The sequence below is a fragment of the Pieris napi genome, chromosome 7 (genome assembly GCF_905475465.1).
Source record: "Pieris napi chromosome 7, ilPieNapi1.2, whole genome shotgun sequence".
Lineage (NCBI taxonomy): Eukaryota > Metazoa > Arthropoda > Insecta > Lepidoptera > Pieridae > Pieris > Pieris napi.
Genome location: NC_062240.1, coordinates 11739590 through 11759494, shown reverse-complemented (window position 1 = coordinate 11759494; position 19905 = coordinate 11739590). Strand labels below are relative to the sequence as shown.

The following is a 19905-nucleotide window of genomic DNA, read 5'->3' as shown; positions in this document are numbered from 1 at the left end:
TCCAATCGATGTGCCATAGTCTAATGTTATGATGTCAGTTGTATGTATTTTATCAATTAATCAGAAGTTTTATATTAAACTATTCTGATAATATGCATGCACAATTTTAAACAGTGGTCTTTATTGTTAATTAATATATTATAATTATAAATTAGCTAGATTCTCTTTTCTTTGAAGATTCATTATCAGTTAATTATATGGTTTAAATGATATATTTTTATAGCCGACGAGGTTTCACTATATTAATGTAACGAACTCGAAGTGTTGATAAATAAAATATAATTGATATATTGAAGTCTGTGGCACTTGCATTGTTTTCCTACAGACTAATGTACATTCATTATATATTTAGTAATCTGTGGTAGTCACTCTATAGTCTATGGTAGTTTTAAGTTTACACTTTACGATTGGCGATTTCTATTTTGTAGATTCGCAATATGAATAATGTAAATTGTTAATAAACTTATCAATAAAAATAAAAATACTGCTGGCTTGTTGTAATCCTCCAATTTGAGAGAAAATATCTGCACTTACTTTTAGTGTTGTTTTATTAAATAAGATTTTTACATACTAAATCAAAATAACACCAGTCCTGGAGACTACGTCCTTGAAAATGCCAGCAGTTACTTCAACAACTGCTGAAGAACAAAATGAGGGCGATCAGAAGATGTGGAATGCTCTCAAACGCTACATTATACGAGAGAGACAAAGAAAAAAAGAAGGTTCTTATTTTAAGCTTATGATGCCTAGTTTATTTCACTGATATGAAATAAAACTTATTATTTAATATGAGTCTGTAAACTTCTTTAATTTTGAGAAATTAATACTTATCATAATTTTGTTCCGAAGATGCAGATGGTGGCTAGTATTATACATTTATTTCTTTACTTTTATTAGAATATGAAGCAGAGGTGGAGGAGGAGAGACTAAGAAAAGAGCGGGAAGCTAGAGAACGACAAGATGTTATGACACTTGGTAAGTAATAGTCAGACAGGCTGCTTCTTATGAACTTAAATGTTGGGCTGTAATTGCCATCTCTGAATTTATAAAAATGCTAAAAACATACTTCTAATTTTTAATATTCCTTTATTCAACTATTAAACTAGTACTAGGTTTGCACCTGAGCTTTTTAAATTGTATTTTATTTATATATACATAATTTTTTCACTACATACAGGCATGTAGTATGTAACTGATATCCTTCTGAATTTAATAAAAATTATGCATAATTTTCAGTCAGCATTTTAATAGTTGAGATTTTCAATTGTGATTATTTAATGACACTATTCAGCTTATATTTGATTTGGCTTATGAAATGGATTCCTGGGTATGATTTTTAAAAAAATTGCTTAAAAAAAAGTGAAGCCAAATCAATGCGTTTTTGATTTTCAGAGGAAACAAAGGAGCAAATCGAACAACTTGAACAAAAGTTAAAACAATTAGAAAAAGAGAAACAACAACTGTTTATGCAGTTGAAGCGAGTACTGAATGAGGATGAGGTTAGAAAGAGACAACAACAAAAGGAAGCAAAGTGAGTAAAGGAGATGTAAAGTTATTTCTTTTCTATAACATTAATATTAATTATAACAGATTTTTCCATGTTTTATTATATTTTTTGTAGGTAATGTCTCGTATGGATATTTTATGTTTATGATAGTTTTAATCTCACTTCACTTTTACAGACTTTGTTAGTAGATAATCTTTAGATCAAAAACAATTATTAATTCATGATAGAAATGTAAAATAAGATATTACATATATAGACAAGCTTAAATATACTCTTATTATAAAAGAAATGTTATATTAGAAAATCTATTTATGTACTTTTCCAGTGAAATGCAACCAATGAAAATGCCAATGGGTAATATACAAATGCCAATGTTTCCGATGCCATCCCAGGGTCAAGGGGAGCCACCACCTCAAGGCCGACCACCTCATCTTAATTCTCACATGCTTAATAAGGTATTTTACGTTTCGATATAAAATGTAAAGGTTTAGGATAACATTCAGTAACTAAAAAATTAACTTTTGTCGATTCTTGTTCTATTCTTCGATTCTTCTTATTCGAGATCTTGTCATAATGCCATAAGCAATTGCAGGAATTCGTTTCTATGGGCCCAGTTAATATACAATATTGAATTTTTTTTAAAATAGAACATTTTCTGTAGTTCATTTGAATGATCATATTTAAACATTTACTAGTTTAAGCGAACAAATGAATTCCAAATTTGAAATTAATTATATAAAAATCTATATATTGTTTAATAAGTTTACAGTTCAACATTTTTGTGTCTGACGGAGTTAAAGGTATAAAATTTATATTGTCTTGATGTTCAACTGCTTTTATTGTTTTTATTTTACTATGAACCTTATATTTGTTTGTCTATGTTAAGAATGCAACAACGGAATTGGTATGAATGGTCACTAATTTTTTTTAAATTACTCCATGAATGAAAAAGAAATAAAGAGATCAATGCTATGCTAAATCTAGCTATTTTCAATCGTTACAAGCCGTCATTGAGCTATGAAATAGTATAGAAACCGTAATAAACAAAATTAAGGTAAAAAAACAAAACCTAAATTACACAGATATTGCAGGTAACACACCGAAGTCGCTTTATTATGTCCCACAAATTTAGAATTTTTTTTTTGCTTGCGATTCTCGACGCTACTAATCGTTATTTTAATTGGTGGGTGTGTCTGCGCATTCGTGATTAATTTGTTTTCAATTTATGTAATATAATGTAAGTTGATAAAACCAAGGACTTAATAAGTACCTACACACGTACTTATAATCACAGTATAGATTCGTGTTAGATAATTATTTTTTTATTTTTGTAAGATCCGATCACGTTATTTAATAAATTCGATAAAATATTGTCGACTAAGGATTAGGAAGCTTTTGGTGCACACATCGCGTTATCCACTACTTAACTATGGTAAAACTGTACGGCTAAGTGATCCGGATTTATTTATTTATTCAAGTATATAACATCATGCATAAGACTATATGTACGGTATATGTTACAACAAATTTAAAAAAAAAGTGCAATAAAAATATATATCTACAAAAAACACCAGCTAGTTTTGTTAAGCAGAAAAAAAACAGCAAAAGTTTTTTAAAATTGATCAGGCCACTACTGAATATATCCAGCTTCGGATAAAAAATAAAATAAAATATGTTTATTATGGAACATAAGATACATGTATCACTTATTCCACGTCATTAAATTTGAATTTGTAGGCATCCCTACTCATCGGCAAAGAAGACAGAGGGTGTAGGCCGAGAGAAAAAGCCGGCGTAAAAAACTCTCGGTACTCTTTTAAAATAGCAAATCATCAAACAACACTTATTTTAAAACAAATATCGCAAATTAATTAGAAGTAGCCTGTCTAGCACTAGTCCCAGGCCCTTTTATCAACTAGATAATCGTTACTTTATAGTAAACCTTTTTGCACAGCTTTTCTTTAATACATTTCTTAAATTTATTAAAAGGTGGAGATAAAAGAGCCTCTGGGATTTTATTAAAGAAGAGTATCCCTTTTCCCAAAAAAGAATTACGAACTTTAGATAAGTACTGTTTAAGCCGTTATAATCGCGAAGAATTCGAAAGAGAGGTGTCTGAACTTCTAGATTGGATTTGCAGATTTGGAATTTGGAAGGAAGGAATTTGGAAAATTCTGCTGATTTTATACCTTGGGAATGAATACAGCGTTGTTAGGTTCTAAGTTTACACCCTCTCAAATATTTACTCATCTAGCGCAGCAAACAAACACTTCGCTTACTACACAGATACTCTTAACACTCTGACACACGTATATATTTAAATATACATTTTTATACTTCACTGGCTAGCAAGCTGTACATTGGTCCTTCGAGCCGGACGATGCTTTTAGCACGCGACTTCTGCGATATTTATAATTTTAAATGCGAAATATATTATTGTGTCAATTGATCATGTATTTCTAGAGATTTTTTTAACTGAAAACCAGTCATACCATTTCTGAAAGCTCGTTTCCCTTTCTCGGTGTTGTGGTAGTTACAAACACGGAGTTCAAAGGTTGTTTCTCTTTGTTCAAGAAATCGTACTCAAAGTACAAATTGTTTCCACAACAGCAAACTATTGTACGTGGTCCCATACAGTCTGGTGTCAAGCGGCAGAGGTCCCCCTCACCAACATACGCCTTATATGCCCATCGGTTACACCAGCCCGCTATGAAACAGCACAATGTATACTCGGATCATAGTAAGTAAATTAAGTGTAAAATTAAACTGCGAATTTGTTTTGCTCAGCATTTAAATCGATTTTAATAAGCTTGTTTTCAACAGACTGGAAGTCTGTTATCAAGTTGATTAGATTGTATAGTGTTTAGTCTATAGTATCTCGGTATACTATGTAATATTCTTAGTTCCTGAGTTCGGTCACATTTAGGATATCAATGATGAAATGATGTTTATAGCTAGCTTGTGTTGAAATCTTTGCATCATAATTAAATTATTATAGAATGGCTGCGATTTCAGCAGATATTCACGCCAGAACTGTGTTTTTTTATACACCGTTTGCTTTGCAAAATCTCTCTTAACAAGAAATATAATTTAAAGTAAATTAATATTCATTTTATTTTGCTGCGTGATCATAGCCCAGTGAATATGAAATATTTCGGTATAAAAGAAGAAAAAGAACGTATTTGTATATATAAAATTTACCGATAACGGCTGGACCGATTTGGCTAATTTTGATAAAAGTGTTATAAAAGTTAAGCGATAGTTTGAACGTTTGAGAAACAAATAATAATAAGCAAAGAAAAATTATGAAAACGACGATATAAATTAAATGCAAACTGTTCGTAGCTGTGAAACATTTGATGTGTTTTTAGAAATAAAAAAGTCACTTGGTTGTCTAGAATTTGGTGTCCAGAAATTTGACTGTTTCATAGCTGTAGTAGTCTGTTTTTGTGTAAAATTTTGTATTAAGTATCAAACATATTTAAGTATATACAACTGAGCGTTTTTCAAGGCAGTTTTTGCCACGCACCACCACTTTGTGGAACCAGCTGCCCACTGAAGTATTTCAGAACCAATTCGACTTAGGTTCCTTCAAGAAAAGAGCGTACCAGTTCTTAAAAGGCCAGCAACGCACTCGCGAGCCCTCAGGCATTGAGAGTGTCTATGGGCGGCGGTATCACTTAACATCAGGTGAGCCTCCTGCCCGTTTGCCCCCTGTTATATAAAAAAAACGGAGGTGATACGAAGTTCACCGGATGATCTATTGATAGGTATAAATGTTTAAAAAATCTTTTGCAGAAGTTGAAGATGGTCGAATGGGCCGCCAAATGGCTCGAGCGGTTTTGTGGAACAGTGAGTTGTCACTAGGTGTCATATTACGCTTGTGCACGAGTTTTCATTATCATTTTCGTTATTTTTTACTTACTTTTCTTGTAGTACCTGTAGTAGCCTTTCATCTTGTAACCCTTCGTTTGTAGTACTTCAATCTAATATGCCTGGAGGTTTACTTGACTTGAATCCTATACAATATCGACCTTCGCTAGTTTTTAATTGGTGTGTTTTATTTTTGTGTTTAACTTCCTGTAGGATTTTAGACCTAATATTGAAACATTGCATTGCCATGGAAAAACTTCTTTAAAGAAAGAGTTGGTTTAAAGATTTGTGTCAAATATTACATTCACTTAGTGGTAGGTTAGTTATGTACAACGTGTATAGCAAATAACATAAGAATTTTAGTTGCTGACAATTGTACAATATTATTTACAAAAGTGCGAGTAGGTTGCATCGATATTACAACAGCTGTATGGCTAATGAATAGTAATAATTTCTTAGACGAGGAAAGAGTCAAACATATTACTTAATCGTAGATAACATTTCGTTCATTATTTTCTATACTCTGATTATTCATTCCGTAGAATTCTGACATTAGTGTTGCTACTAAAAAAAGGTCTCCACCGAAAACGGGACAAATTTGACTTAGTTGAGGGCAATAAAAATAATGCTACGTATTTTTTATGTTTTACCTACAAAAAGGTAAATCTAAATATTTACTTACTCAAGTGACCCACTACAAAAATAACAAATATTTCAATATCACGAACAATATATCGAATTAACTTTAATTACTTTATTTTATTCTTTAGCTGGCATCACTACCTACTAATTCCAGATTTAGTAAACCTTTTAAAAAAAATAAAATGCTATCTTTACTTATGCGTTTTTTACTGTTTGTGGAACGTAATAACCACTTTTAATGTGGGGCACCGCACTTAATAAAATGGATACATTAACTAACAATAAAATGTATGTATAGACTCGTATTGAAATTGAAAAATGTGCCCGGTCAAAAAGGTTTGCCATCTCTGATATGTCAAAAAATGATAGCTGTCAGAATTCTACGGAATTAAAAATCAGAGTATAGCCAATTTTTAATTTTCCCTCTCACAACCCAAACTACGTTGTCTTGTCCTAAAAAATATTTAAATGGTGGGTTTAAGTCGTTAAATTAAAGTTGTTTTATACTAATTTGGTAATTGGTAACTTCATCTTTATTTGGTTTCAATAATCATTTAACTATACTAACAGTAAATCATTGTGATGTGCCTTCATTTAACCAAACTAAAATGAAATTTTAACTTACTATCCTATCAAGTTACACAGTGCTTGATAAAACATTGTATAAATCAGTACTATAACTGTTTTAACTTAAAAACTCTTAGTTAATCAAGATCAGTGCTCCAGTTGTGAAAAGGCCGGTAAAAGGCTGATGAAAAGAGACAGTACAATTAAATTTAATTAAAAAAAAATATGTGTTTTTACTTGTTTATTTTTAACGCTATTTACACGTAATTCTAGATATGATATTGCTCTGATATGTTGTCTTATTCGATTTAAGATAACTGTCGTTTTGTAGATATTGATAATTTTTTTTTAATGCAAATCATGGTGACATGTACATAACGAATTTGTTGGTCACGATGAGTGGCTGATGACTCATAACATATAGAACTTAGTGTATTGGCTGATTTTATGATGTGTGTGTGTATTAATTGGGTGTCCTGCTCTTCAAGCTAATTAAAAACCAGTTGTCATAATGATATATTTCGTAAATCTATTAATTTCCCCTAAAAGAGGTTGTTCCAATTTCAAAATAGTCAATAAGTGTCTTTACTACCCAAATATCATCTACGTGTATTTAATAACACTTGGTTTATAGAAACATCTCAATATGCGTCAAACGTCAGTGGTTCCGGTGTTTCCTCTGGGGGGTACTACGCGATGCCGACAAGCGTAGTGGGCGTGGTCACTGAGCGTCCACCGCCCCTGCTCTATGCTCATCATGCGCATACTCCCCACACTCCACACACCCCCCATACCCCACATCATTCGAACTTGATGTATGCGCCGGCGCCCCAGTCGCAGCTATATATGGATATGCTGAAGAATAGGGAGGGGCAGCAACATCCGGAACCCAAGAAGGATCAGCAGGTAGGCTTTTCCTACGTGGTGATTAGAAAATTAAGGTTGTAGAGGCGACTGAAGAACAGAGCATGTGCCTATCAACAGAACCCGTTAGAAACGTGGGCAATAACAATCACTCAAGGATGGAAAAGACTTGGGCAAACTTCTGACCTAGACATCGACAGCGTGTGTCAGGCACAGAAGGCTGATCATCTGCTGTTTTGTGTGATCTGTAAAATTGTGTTTAACTTGCCTATTAATATAGAAAATATCACGAAATATCAGATACCGAAATCTTTAAAATGTGAGCATTATGGCTAGCGCTATGGTCTTTGAATTTTTACCTAAGAGAAGCGGCTGTTAAGAAAAGTTACAAAAAATACTGTTTTTGATATGTTCACAATGAAAATTGGTTAACCAAGTCTTTTTTGTATGAAATCGTTTGCGGGGAAAAATTTAATACAGCTGGCCTCGCCCATGTGATTACAACTATTACCAATGTATAAATAGGTACATAAAAAATTATATCTTTTAAATTAAAGTCAGTTACATTACAAACACAGCTTCTCTTTTGTTTCGTGATAAGTTTTTTCTTAATATGCAAGTAGGTGAATTGTCGTCCGATGCATTTCCGAACTAATTCGACTTAGGGTCCTTCAAGAAAAGAGCGTACCAATTATTAAAGCCGGCAACGCAATTGCGAGCCCTCAGCCAATGTGACTGTCTATGGGCGGCAGTATAAGTTTACACCCTTTTATATAAAAAAGGTGATCAGCCTTCTATGCCTGACACACGATTTTTAGGTCAAAGTTCAATTTCCTTCTACCCTCTTTTCCATCCTTGAGTGTGTGTCAATTGTCAATTGTCACATTTTGAAGGCACTGTTGTCATGCTGAAGCCAACCCTGTTCTTCAGCAGTAAGGATAGCTTCAATTTTATCCTACCAGCGTGACATCAATTTTCGCCTTATTTGTATAAGGGAGCGTTCAAGAATTACGTAAAGAATTTTAATTTTGGTTGGGGTGTCTTTTGTAAAACATTACGATACGGGGCGGGGATTGAATTACGCGTTATTATTAATATTATTTTCAACTCTTCAGTACTTTACACCACTAGGTGGTCACGAAACGTTTTACTATACTTGGGTACAGAAAAACGTTACGGCGCTTTACAAGGGGGGGGCTCCCCCCTTGTTTGTTTCAATTATCTTCAAAAATGGCGTAATACTTAAACGCTCCCTAATATGAGGTATGGTTCTTATAAATTGCATTGAAATATCTATGACTTTAGTGCAAAGTTAGATTGTAAAATTAAAATGATTTACGAGATAAAAGTCTTACTTATTGCGTATAGATAATAGGCAGCTGGTATTCAATTATTTTCGTTCTAAGTAAAAGTGCACTTCCACTACGCTAATAATATCAAATCAATAGTCAAACTCAAAATAACTTGGGTCATATAGGTAACCAAGTACACTTATGAACGTCAACAGAAAAGATGTTAAATTGATTCTAAATTAACATTTAATACCAGTTCGCATGTCAAGAGCGTAGAGCGGGCAAGAACTGGCACGAAACTATCCGCCACTCTTTTTAATCACCAGTCAATACTTACTTTATATAAAGAAGTGCTGTCTCAGGAATAACGATACCATTTGTATTTTTAGGCTCCACAAGTATTAATAGGGTTAAGTGAAGCTCACCACCCGGCAGTTAGTAGCGGAGTGGTTTATGCGCAACCGCCCGTGTCCCGTCATCTGGCCATACATCAACCGCAACACAACACAATACAGGTGATTTAATTTTTTAACAATCCTCGATCTTTCATACAAAAGACATCAACTTCCCTTTACTGAACATAGTTTTAAAGTATATATACTGCGTAAATTGTATTTGTTAAATTTAAAACTGGTGCTACTGAATATTTACTAGTTTTATTGTTATACGTTACATCTTTTGAGGTCTAGGCCTCAGATTTCTGTATCTGTTTCATAATCATTTGTTAATATAATAGGCTAGTAGGTGATCAGCCTGATGTGCCTGACACACGCCGTCGACTTTATGGGTGTGGCAAGCTGGTTTCCTCAAGATGTTTTCCTTCACCGTTCGAGCGGTGTTAAATGCGCACATAGAAAGAAAGTCCATTGGTGCACAGCTGGGGATCGAACCTACGACCTCAGGGATGAGTCGCACGCTGAAGCCACTAGGCCAACTTTTAAACTGCCAGTTTTATTATTGTATAGGTACCATAAAATCGGTTCAGTGCTTAATATTTACACAATTTTATCTTAAAATAATATATATAATTAGAGAGGTACTGATAGTTCACAATACGCACAAACACTCAACGATTATATTATATAGGCTAATATATAAAATCACTCTACGTAAAAAATACGTGTGGCACTCGGGGACTGCCGCGGTAAAGCTATTGCATAGCATTTTTTATAAACTTATGCAATATAATTATTTATTTATGTTTTGCAGTATTTTTTTCTTTGATAATAATTCAATCTACCACTCTACCAGACTCACGGCCAAAACCAATATGCAATATCAATCCAATTTTAGCTGTCATAGACTGACAATTCAATCCATTTCTAAAGAAAAGCATGCCAATATTCAATACATGGACTGAGATACCAATCTAATTATTCAACCAATCGTTCAGAGGGCGGATAAGAGATTGAAGATTGCCCTCTGTATGAAAATGAATGTTTACTCATGCCAACAACCTATCTGTCCATTTTGACAGTTTCTTCGATTGGCCAAATCAATCTCGGATTGCTATCGGTGAAACTCGTATGATTTGGGTTTGGGATTGCGACCTAACTTAATATTCATTGGGAAAATTTATTCATCTTCGTCATCTTCCAGTTCTAGTGATAGTGATTTGGAAGTTTAAATGCAATTATCCGATTGGGATAGTAATTCTGAAGCTGGAAGAAGACAACGTACTTCTGTGCGAAGACATAATAAGAAGACAAGAATTAATTATATCCAGAGCCTGAATGACGCCGAATTCACATTTAGATTTAGGTTAACAAAAGAAGCTTTGGAGACACTTTTACACAAAGTGATGTCTATATGTGACTTCTTGCAGGTTTCATCTTTTCATCAACTTTTGTAAAAAAAAATTAAATATTAGCTACAACCAAAAATATTTGTTACTATAGATACTACCTACTAACTCCACTTCAAAACCTCAAGACTCCAGCAGAACATCTTTATAACGAATCTCAAATACGAAGCAGAAATGTGGTGAAAAGGACATAATATGGTGTTTGGAAAAAATCGGTTCCCCAAAATCGGTTTGTCAAAAAAGGTTTTGCTTCAAGTATCTCGTGTACAAGCCGTGATAGTGGCTTGTGCAGTGTTGCACAATATTGCTATTGATATGCGAGATGAACATTTTGAACTACTGCAACAAGTAGATGAACAAGCTGATGATATTGATCAAAGCGCAATTGACAACGTGGGAAATGCAAGTGTGCGAAGTAATCTTATAAGTGATTATTTTGCTTTATTACTATAATATTTTATAAATTACAACATTTTTGAGATAAATTAAATAAAAATTCAATGCTTTTATTTAAATAAAAATACAAATTTTTAATACAATACATCCTCGCTCCAGGCACAAAATCTATTATTTTTCTAATTTATTTAACAATATATTTTTTTCTATGGCCCATAATTCTCTTTTATGCTCTCTTTCTTCCTCTTCAAATGCCCATTGCTTTCTCTTATTTAGAAGCTCTTCCTTTCAATTGACTTTCATTTCCTTCGACAGACAACAATATCATGTCTTTGACTTTTTCCTCGATCGGGGGTAAGAGGAGTAGCAGCACTAGGGCCACCTCCTGTACGATATGTTTCAGCATGTATCAAGGCAGACTTTTTTCTTGTAGCCCTCTTTAAGCTTTAGCACTGCGAAAGTTTACCCCACTTGTGCTATTAAACAGCGCCTCCAGCGTCTTCCAGCACCGCTCTTTCTCCTGCCAGGTGACTGAGTCACTCTTTTTATTTTCTAATATATTTTTATGGTCAGCAACAAGCGAAGTTAGAAGGTCAACTTCTTCCCGGCTGAAATTGACGCTTCTTTCACGTTTTTGCGTAGACATTTTTTTTAAGTTAAAGAACCAACCTCCAATCACAAAAACAACATACACAAACTACTCAGAGAAAATTTATATTTGTAATAATATGTACTAAAATACTCAATAACCTAACAAACAAAAATACCATATGACAATGACAGCCCGTTTCATTACAAGTAATATTAAATGACCAACAAAGAGGTAAAGGTTCTATGTTTTTCTATAGAATTTTGTAACTTTATTTGTTCGTAACAAAAAAACAAACAAAACGTTGCATAGCTATTTGCTACTTTATCCATACATTGTGAAACAGACCCTAAGTCTTACTTATTTTAGTTCGTTCCAAAAACAGCAAACTTTTGGTATGCTTGAACACAACATATTGCATTGAACGAAACGCGGTCGAGAGGCAAGGATCACGCAAAAGATTGCTGTCAATCTTTTGTCAAATAAACAATCGGATAGCAGAAATGTTTATTGGCATGCAGATTGGAGATCGGTCTTTAGATATGAATCAGTCCAAGATTGGTTATAATCATAGATTGATGATACATTATTAATTTTGGCCGTCAGACTAACACACCTATCCGATCACGCTAAACCGATGTGAGACGCAGTATGCGTTCTGTCCCTCCCTAACGCGTATTGGCCACACCTATATTACGTCATCGTGTGTTAGGTTTATTTCGATACGGTATTTCCTGATTCGGTCGCCGCGCCCGCGATAAAATCTATGCAATAGCTTATTTGTGAATTATGGATATTTATGAGTTTATATTTATAACGTTATTTTGCAGGCAAAACCTGGCAGCATTACTCAAGGCTATCCCGTTCAGCAGTCAAATCCAAACGTACAAAACCCAAATATATATCCCAGCAGACATCGTTATTAGCTGGTTATCAAACAGACCACGAAATCCCGAAAGATTTAGACGGTTTTGTAGTGATTCGTAAATGTTGTATTAAAATATATATATAAAAATGCGTACTTTTATTATTTAATGATAGATGTGTAAAGGAAATATATTTTTAACAAAAAAGAGGGTATTCTTTGGGTCATCATCCTCGTAAAGGTCGTGAACTCACATTTGACCTATCAGCTGTTAATCAGCGAAGAATTTTTTTTACAGTGACAGCGTTCGTAATGGTTTTATTATGTTTTAATGTAGTTAGGGTGGATATTAATGGTATAGATAAGTAAATTATTGTGTTTTGTCAACTTAGAACCAATAATATTAATTATTAATATACATATCAACAAATAACCATTCGTTTTAAAAACGGGTAATGCAATTTCGATACTATATTTTTCGACCTTTGTATTTTTTGAAGTTGGTTAAAACGTCTTGACATGTATCCGGTTCCTGGGAGTATATACAAAATATAATAATCAAAAAATCATGGTTCAGAAACAATCATAATAACTAGAGAAAAATAACGTTTTCTTTAAACCCTAAGTGATGAAAGGAAGGAATAGTGAAGAAATTCATCATTTGGACAAACTATAGCGTATACTATAGGTATATGTGCGATTGTACGCTGTAGTATGGTGCGGGTGACAATTTCAGTAACGTTTCGTTTCATTCTTGAAAGTTGCCGCGATTTACAAAGTATTTCAGCTGTACCACATTCGTAATATATTAAATACATAACTGTAGTAACTTAAATTTTACCCAGCCAGAATGTTCTAGTCTACAAATAAAATCCAATTGAAAGAAAAATTAAACAACAGTCACCCGCACCATGGTACGCACATAGGATAATGACACTTAATTTATTTATGTAGATTCAATGTTATATATAAGTTACTTAACAGTATAAATCTATAAAAGGAAATTATGTAATTTCTTATCAAAACTGTTTCTAATCTTTTTGACTCATACAGATATGATAAACTGTTCCAAGTGCCAAGTCATTTATTGATCTTATAAGATGATAATATCTCTTTTATGACGATTATCATAATTAATTATATCAATTCTCGATTACGCTGTGTGTTTTCCAGATATAACCGAACACCAGGTTGATAAGTTGGAGCACAAAATATATTTATCAGATTCATATTTGGACTTCCTAAATTTGACTTTTCGGAGTTCCGAAGAATTCGCAATTCGATTGCGGCGCAAGATGCACATTTTACAACTTTCTCTACTTCTGTTCCTTTTAATCCTAAAATTCCTAGTTGCTTAAAGCAACATTTTATGTTCTCTGGCGGTAGTTTTAATTTGCGTTCCTTTGACAATCTTATTCCGGAAGAAATCGCCCGTTGCCTAATAACTTATGTAATCTCCTTTTTAACGTTAAGGTACCTAACGAAGTGTAAATAAATAATATACTATAAATAACATTGCATTGCGGTTGATTTTAATTGATATTTCCCAAATGCAGCTGTTAATTGTTGAATCTATTTCAAAAAAAGTTGTCATAATAACAAAAAATTTAAAATGGCCGGTAAACTTTCATGATGTTGAGATGGCCGCTATAACGTCGAAAGGCGCCAAAATAAATTATTATATTCTGTTCTTCGCCAGTAACTTATACGACTATTTATTGTACATGATTACTGTTGTAGGTATTACTAAACGATATATTGTAGAATAATTATAAAATAATATATTTTTGCGTGATACCTAACTTATCAATAAGGTATCGATGTAAGAAAAATTCTTAGTTATCAAACAATATAAGAATACGGCAAGAGTCGCGTACTCATTTGTAAGTAGCTCTTATAATTATTTATTAAGTAATATATTATGTACGGGAAGATAAGCTATTTGGTGGAAGAAATAAAAACATATTAACAATCTGTTTTTTAATTACCTGTAATTATAAACTCGCGTTTTATCTAATATTATTAAACTTTCGTAAACGTTTCTCTTTCAATTATGTTTACTAGTGTCACTCTACAAGGGTCTAGTGACTAGTCTATGGATAGTGGCCTTGGTTTTCTGTATTTATTTTCAAAGACAATAAAGTGATCAAACTTCTATTTATATAGTTTTTAAGTTCAGAAAACATGGCAGTTTCTCCCGATGTTTTTCTTCGCCACATGGGCATATTATGGTCTATATAATCTACTGGTACACAGCGTTTTGATTAAATATTAAATAATGTTTTAATTCCTACTTATAAACTATTCCAATCTTATAAATTTGAATTAAATAAACTATCTAGCTTTGTATAATAATTAGTAAGTATTATTATTAAGTCGTTAGTATAAATTACAATAATATGTATTTTTATATAGAAGTGTATAGTATTGCACCTATTTTTTCTATAGAACAAAACAGGCAGGAGGCTCACCTGATGTTAAGTGATACCGCCGCCCATGGACACTCAATGCCAGAGGGTATATTACGTAGTACATGTCGCGCCTATATACAGTAGGTACGTACGTATAAATATCACTAGGATGTTTCACTGTCCACGTCTTGAAGAGAATTTACTTAAACAACAAATAACAGAAAACAATCATCTAATATATAAAATTCTCGTGTCACAATGTTAGTTACCATACTCCTCCGAAACTGCTCGACCGATTCTTATGAAATTTTTATGCATAATCAGTGAGTCTGAGAATCGGCTACTATCTATCTTTCAAACGCCTAAGTGATAAGGGGTGTCCTAACCAAAAGAAATATTTTTTATACAAACTTTTTTGTTTTTATTTTTTTTTGATACAGCATACGTTTAGTCAGCTAGTTTTATATAAAATTTAAACAGGCATTCTAATATTCCAAACTAAAACTTTTTCTTCACATGTGACAAGTGTTGCCTGCCATTATTAACATATTCAAACTCCAACATAAAATACGCCAATGAAGTTCAATTATAGGCATAGGACCAGAGTCGCATATTATTGGTGTACTATATACTTTAATATAGTTTTATTAATGCAGCCATAACCTACCTCACCTGTAGAACAGGATGAAAGGTCCGGGTGAAGACGCGCGGGGTTTGACCGGGAACTAGGTCACTGCATTGATCGCCATTGCATCTTATTGCGCCGTTCATATGCGAATTGGTAAGTGATCTTTTATATAAATTAGGTTATATCTAGATTCTTATATAAACCAGTATTCGTCAATCGTAATTTTTAACATTAAATCTAATATATAAAATTCTCGTGTCGCGGTGTTTGTGGTTCAACTCCTCCGAAACGGCTCGACCGATTCTCATGAAATTTTGTGTGCATATTGGGTATGTCTGAGAATCGGACAACATCTATTTTTCATCCCCCAAAAAGTTAAGGGTAGACCACCCATCAATATATTTTTTTATTTTTAGATATTTTTTTCTGTTTTTATGATACAGCATTAAAAAATACATACAACCTCTAAGTTTCACTCCTCTACGATCAACCCCTATTTTTTTATTATAAATCTAATCTATATGTAATATGTATGTATTTTTGATTAAGTGGTAAAGGTTTCTTTTAATTAACGTTTTTTAAGATATTCACGAATAATATTAATGGCCCAATCGGCAATCTGTAATCTAAAATTAAATATCGCGTACCCTCTATCTAGAGACGAATGTGTGGAGTTCACTTTTTTGCCAAATGTTTTTTTTTTATTTCTCCTACAGAATATCTACTTGCTATACAGAAATCTAATGTCAAGACCTAGAGATTATAGCGCCACTTTTTTTATAGAATAGGCATTTTACCGTTCAGTATTAACAACTATTTGTGTCTACGAGTGGGTGAATCCAATTAATACAGCCTAAGTATTGTGTATAAGTAGGTTTAATTATTGTTATATGAACAAACGTATTACATTTAGTAGGTTTCATTATAACAAGTAATAAAAGTACATTGTTGTGATTAATTTTGTAATTCTTCAATTTGCTTGAGTTATATAAACGCGCACGTTTATATACGAGCTTAAGCGATTGAGCCTTTTTTATTTGTTATCTTTATTTTCTGTTTAAGCTTTTTTCATAGACAAACCTAGAGAATACCACACTTGTATGCAAAGTAGCGTCGTACTTTGTAGCTACAATTATTGTCTTTGATTTGCGCCAGTTGGTCCGTTTCTTCGTTCGTCAGTCCAGATTCAGAGTTTAATAGATACTAAATAAGTTATAAGACTCCAGTTCAGTATCATAGATATACTAACTCTCATCTCCTGCTTGCAAGCAAGTAACTACTCAAACAGGGTCAGAACTGTACAATATAAAACATGATACATAAACTAATAAAATATATTAATTAATAATAATAAAGTTTACGATTCCCAATGGGGAAGGATTGGCGACTGGCCCGACCTGTCCCCACCCCTGGCGACGTCCTTGAGCTACTTGAGCTTCGACCTCCGCTAGAATGCGTAAGCGAACCCGGGAGTCTCTCAGTTCGGAGTTGTGGTTGGCTCACGAAGTGGTTTTAGTGATGGCTATATACGCCCGACTGGTTTATTCAATTCTAATTAGAGAATATGCTATCGACAACCTAAAACATTCATGGTTTTTATGATATCTTTCAAAATCTATTTATACTGGCGAGTTGACGACCTTCATGTTCCAGCCAGCCTTGCGATTCTGTAACTCACTTTTCGAACTCTCACAGCGGATTTCGCAGCGGCGGTCGCGCTCAAATCAGTCGTGAAGCAGTCATTTTACGATTTGGCATTCTGATAAACAATAAACTACAAGCTCCCTCCGCTTGTAAAGACGTAATGTGAAATTGCTTAACAGAATACCATGAGATTCCAAAAATGACGTGAGTGACGAAGGGAGCGTTGTTAGTGGGAGGTGAACTCACGGATTAACAGAATCGCACTGCAGGTCTCATGCAATTGATTTAATGCGCCAACAGCTAGGACTAACCTTCTGAAAAGTAGTGAAAGTAATACATAGGTTAACGGACCTTTTTTATTGTCCGTTGAGTGAACTGACAAAAGTTCTATTATTTGTAGTTAGTTTCTTTTCTTCTTTTAATTTCTTATGTGTGTATTTAATTTCGTGTGTAATTTTTTGTTATTGGTTATGCATGTAGATTTAGGGTCACCTGTTAGGACATGATTGTGTTTTTTATAAATAAACAAATTTAGCTACCGTACTAACATGGGGTTCGTGCCTCCAAATATAATGTATTTCCTATAACTGGATAGGTTTTTGTACTGCTTTTAAATCATTGTTATAATTGTTAATTTATGTACTCTAATTTGCCGTTTACCTTTGCCTATTGTATTTATTTTAATTTTAGTTGTGTTACATTTATTGATCTTACCTGAGAAATGATTCAAGGACATTTATACAATTATAACTTGTATTTGTGATGTCTATCATGTTCCCTTATTAAATAAATAAATATATAGTCATAGGATGTCTGGCTGAGTTCCAATCGACGTTCGTCAAACGATTCCTAATCGAATTCGTTCGTTGGAGATTGGTATACCGGAGTATATTTGGATATTGTCGTTTGCGATTAACATTTACAATGTTATAGGCAGGGCCGCGCCGCCCATGTGTGCGAAGTGTGCGGTGCACACAGGCGCTAAGACAATGAAGGCGCCGCCACCGAAATTATTTATGTTACTCTACAATATTCTTACGTACGTTTGAAGTGTCATTTTACGCTTTGGGTTTTAGTTTACGTTAATTACTCAAGAGCTTAGCGAATCAAAAGAAAGGCCGCTGCGCCGGAGTTTCTTGAGTGTGTTTGTCTTATGATTTCAATTATATGCCGACATACCTTAGTAAAATCCAAAATGAACTAATTTTTATACTCGGTAACCAAATTCAACATTTATGTCGAATTAATAAATATTTTTCAATAACACTGGATTGTACTCCTGACGTTTCACATGAAGAGCAAATTAGTATGATACAAAGGTTTGTCAATTTTAACATGGAAACTATAAAGTTGGAAATAAGAGAGCATTCACTTGCTTTCTGTCCAATTATAGATATATGGCGCTGGAGTAACGTCATTTATAATAGAAAAATTAAACGAAATTAATTTGGACATAAACAATTTAAGGGGACAAGGCTATGATAATGGCTCAAATATGTGCAAGCAAGCGGACGGACCTACTTAAGAAAATATTATTTAAGTAATTATGTATATTAAACTAAAGAACATTTTTCTTTCGGTCAAAATTGACAAATAATAAAAAATACATTGAAACTTGAAGATTCGTAAAAATAGGTCGAACACCTCAAATGAGGCTCAAAGGCCGGCAACACACCCAATAAAAATGTCTATGGACTGCGATGACTGCCCTTTTTGGTCGTCCCGCAGGCTCGTTTGCCCTCTATAAAAAAATAGGAGGCGCTTCATGGGTTTCGCACACAGGCGCTGCCGGGGGTCGGCGCGGCCCTGGTTATAGGTTTGCGTGTAATCAACGTTGATGTAGCTAAATGCTTAAACCGTTTTTAGTAATGAGTTGAATCGGAATCTTTGTTTTGTAATTATTTTAATATATTACTAAATGTTGTGTTCTTTTTTTTCTATGTGTATGTATTGTTGGTAAATCTGTCAAATCACGGCTCCACCTTAAAACAGCTCCAATTTTTTTCTATCGTTCTTTACTAGGTACTTGTATGTAATATAAAGAAGGCGCACGGCTTTTGGATCCCTTAAAAAAATTAAAAAAAACTGATAATATTACATGCATGATATAAATGATATCGTCGCAGTTCCCAAAGGATTACATTTTTTTCATACAAATTACACGTATGTAACATGATCAAATTACGTTAGGTTTATTTTATTTTTTTTAGGTTTGTGATCAGGTCAGTTTAGGTTAAGCCAAAAATATAAAACTTATTTCATTAATTACACTAATCCATGATGTTTTAATTAATTTCTATGGGGTTGCCGGGTACCGTGTACCGTGCTCCATGCGCCACCATGGAACACGGTACACCATTGCCGAGTGATGAAAATATGTCGAACTGTGATTCGACAAATTTAACGTTATGTTTTGCCACATTGGAATTATCTAAAATAATAGCTTATTTTGTTGAAAATAAATAAGATTATTACAGGAGTCAAATCGCTATAAAAAGGTGGGGGTAAAGCAGATTGATAAAGATGTTGCGTAAAACTTGAGGCGGGTTAGCCTTAGGGATATACAAATACTTTATATTCTATTTTTAGACCAACCTACACAAAACGTTTCATAAAAATCGGCTGTATCGATTTTTATGTTCGGAGGAGTTTGGTTATAAATACGTCACACGTAAAGTTTGCAGGTTAGTTTTTGTTTTTATTTTATTCATGATATGTTATAGAAGGAATATACATAACAAAAAACATGAGAACTTAAGAAGGTACCGCTAACCAGATCCATGCAACTTCCTCACAATTGAGTAGCCCGCAATATCACAGCAC

At 33.5% G+C, this 19905-nt stretch overlaps 1 protein-coding gene across 2 annotated transcripts; it reads left to right on the top strand.

Annotated features, from left to right (window-relative positions):
• The first annotated feature begins 385 nt into the window (after positions 1-385).
• LOC125051092 (MADS-box MEF2 type transcription factor MIG1) lies at positions 386-14371 on the top strand. 2 transcript variants are annotated; one of them, XM_047651241.1, is made up of 9 exons: positions 386-722; positions 898-975; positions 1393-1531; positions 1833-1962; positions 4082-4247; positions 5306-5359; positions 7224-7495; positions 9135-9260; positions 12365-14371. In XM_047651241.1, exons 1-9 carry the CDS (start codon positions 614-616, stop codon positions 12458-12460), a joined length of 1170 nt encoding a protein of 389 aa, XP_047507197.1. In that variant the 5' UTR covers positions 386-613; the 3' UTR covers positions 12461-14371. The 2 variants fall into 2 exon arrangements, with proteins under 2 accessions (XP_047507197.1, XP_047507198.1); XM_047651242.1 differs by having other exon boundaries at positions 387-722; positions 4118-4247.
• Positions 14372-19905: the final 5534 nt, after the last annotated feature.

What these genes read in the sequence shown, in the direction of transcription:
- LOC125051092 (XM_047651241.1), top strand. Translation starts at nt 614, where the DNA reads ATGCCAGCAGTTACTTCAACAACTGCTGAAGAACAAAATGAGGGCGAT. An exon ending in ACAAGATGTTATGACACTTG is followed by an intron (nt 976 to 1,392) that starts GTAAGTAATAGT and finishes TTTGATTTTCAG; the next exon opens with AGGAAACAAAGGAGCAAATC. An exon ending in CAATGTATACTCGGATCATA is followed by an intron (nt 4,248 to 5,305) that starts GTAAGTAAATTA and finishes AATCTTTTGCAG; the next exon opens with AAGTTGAAGATGGTCGAATG.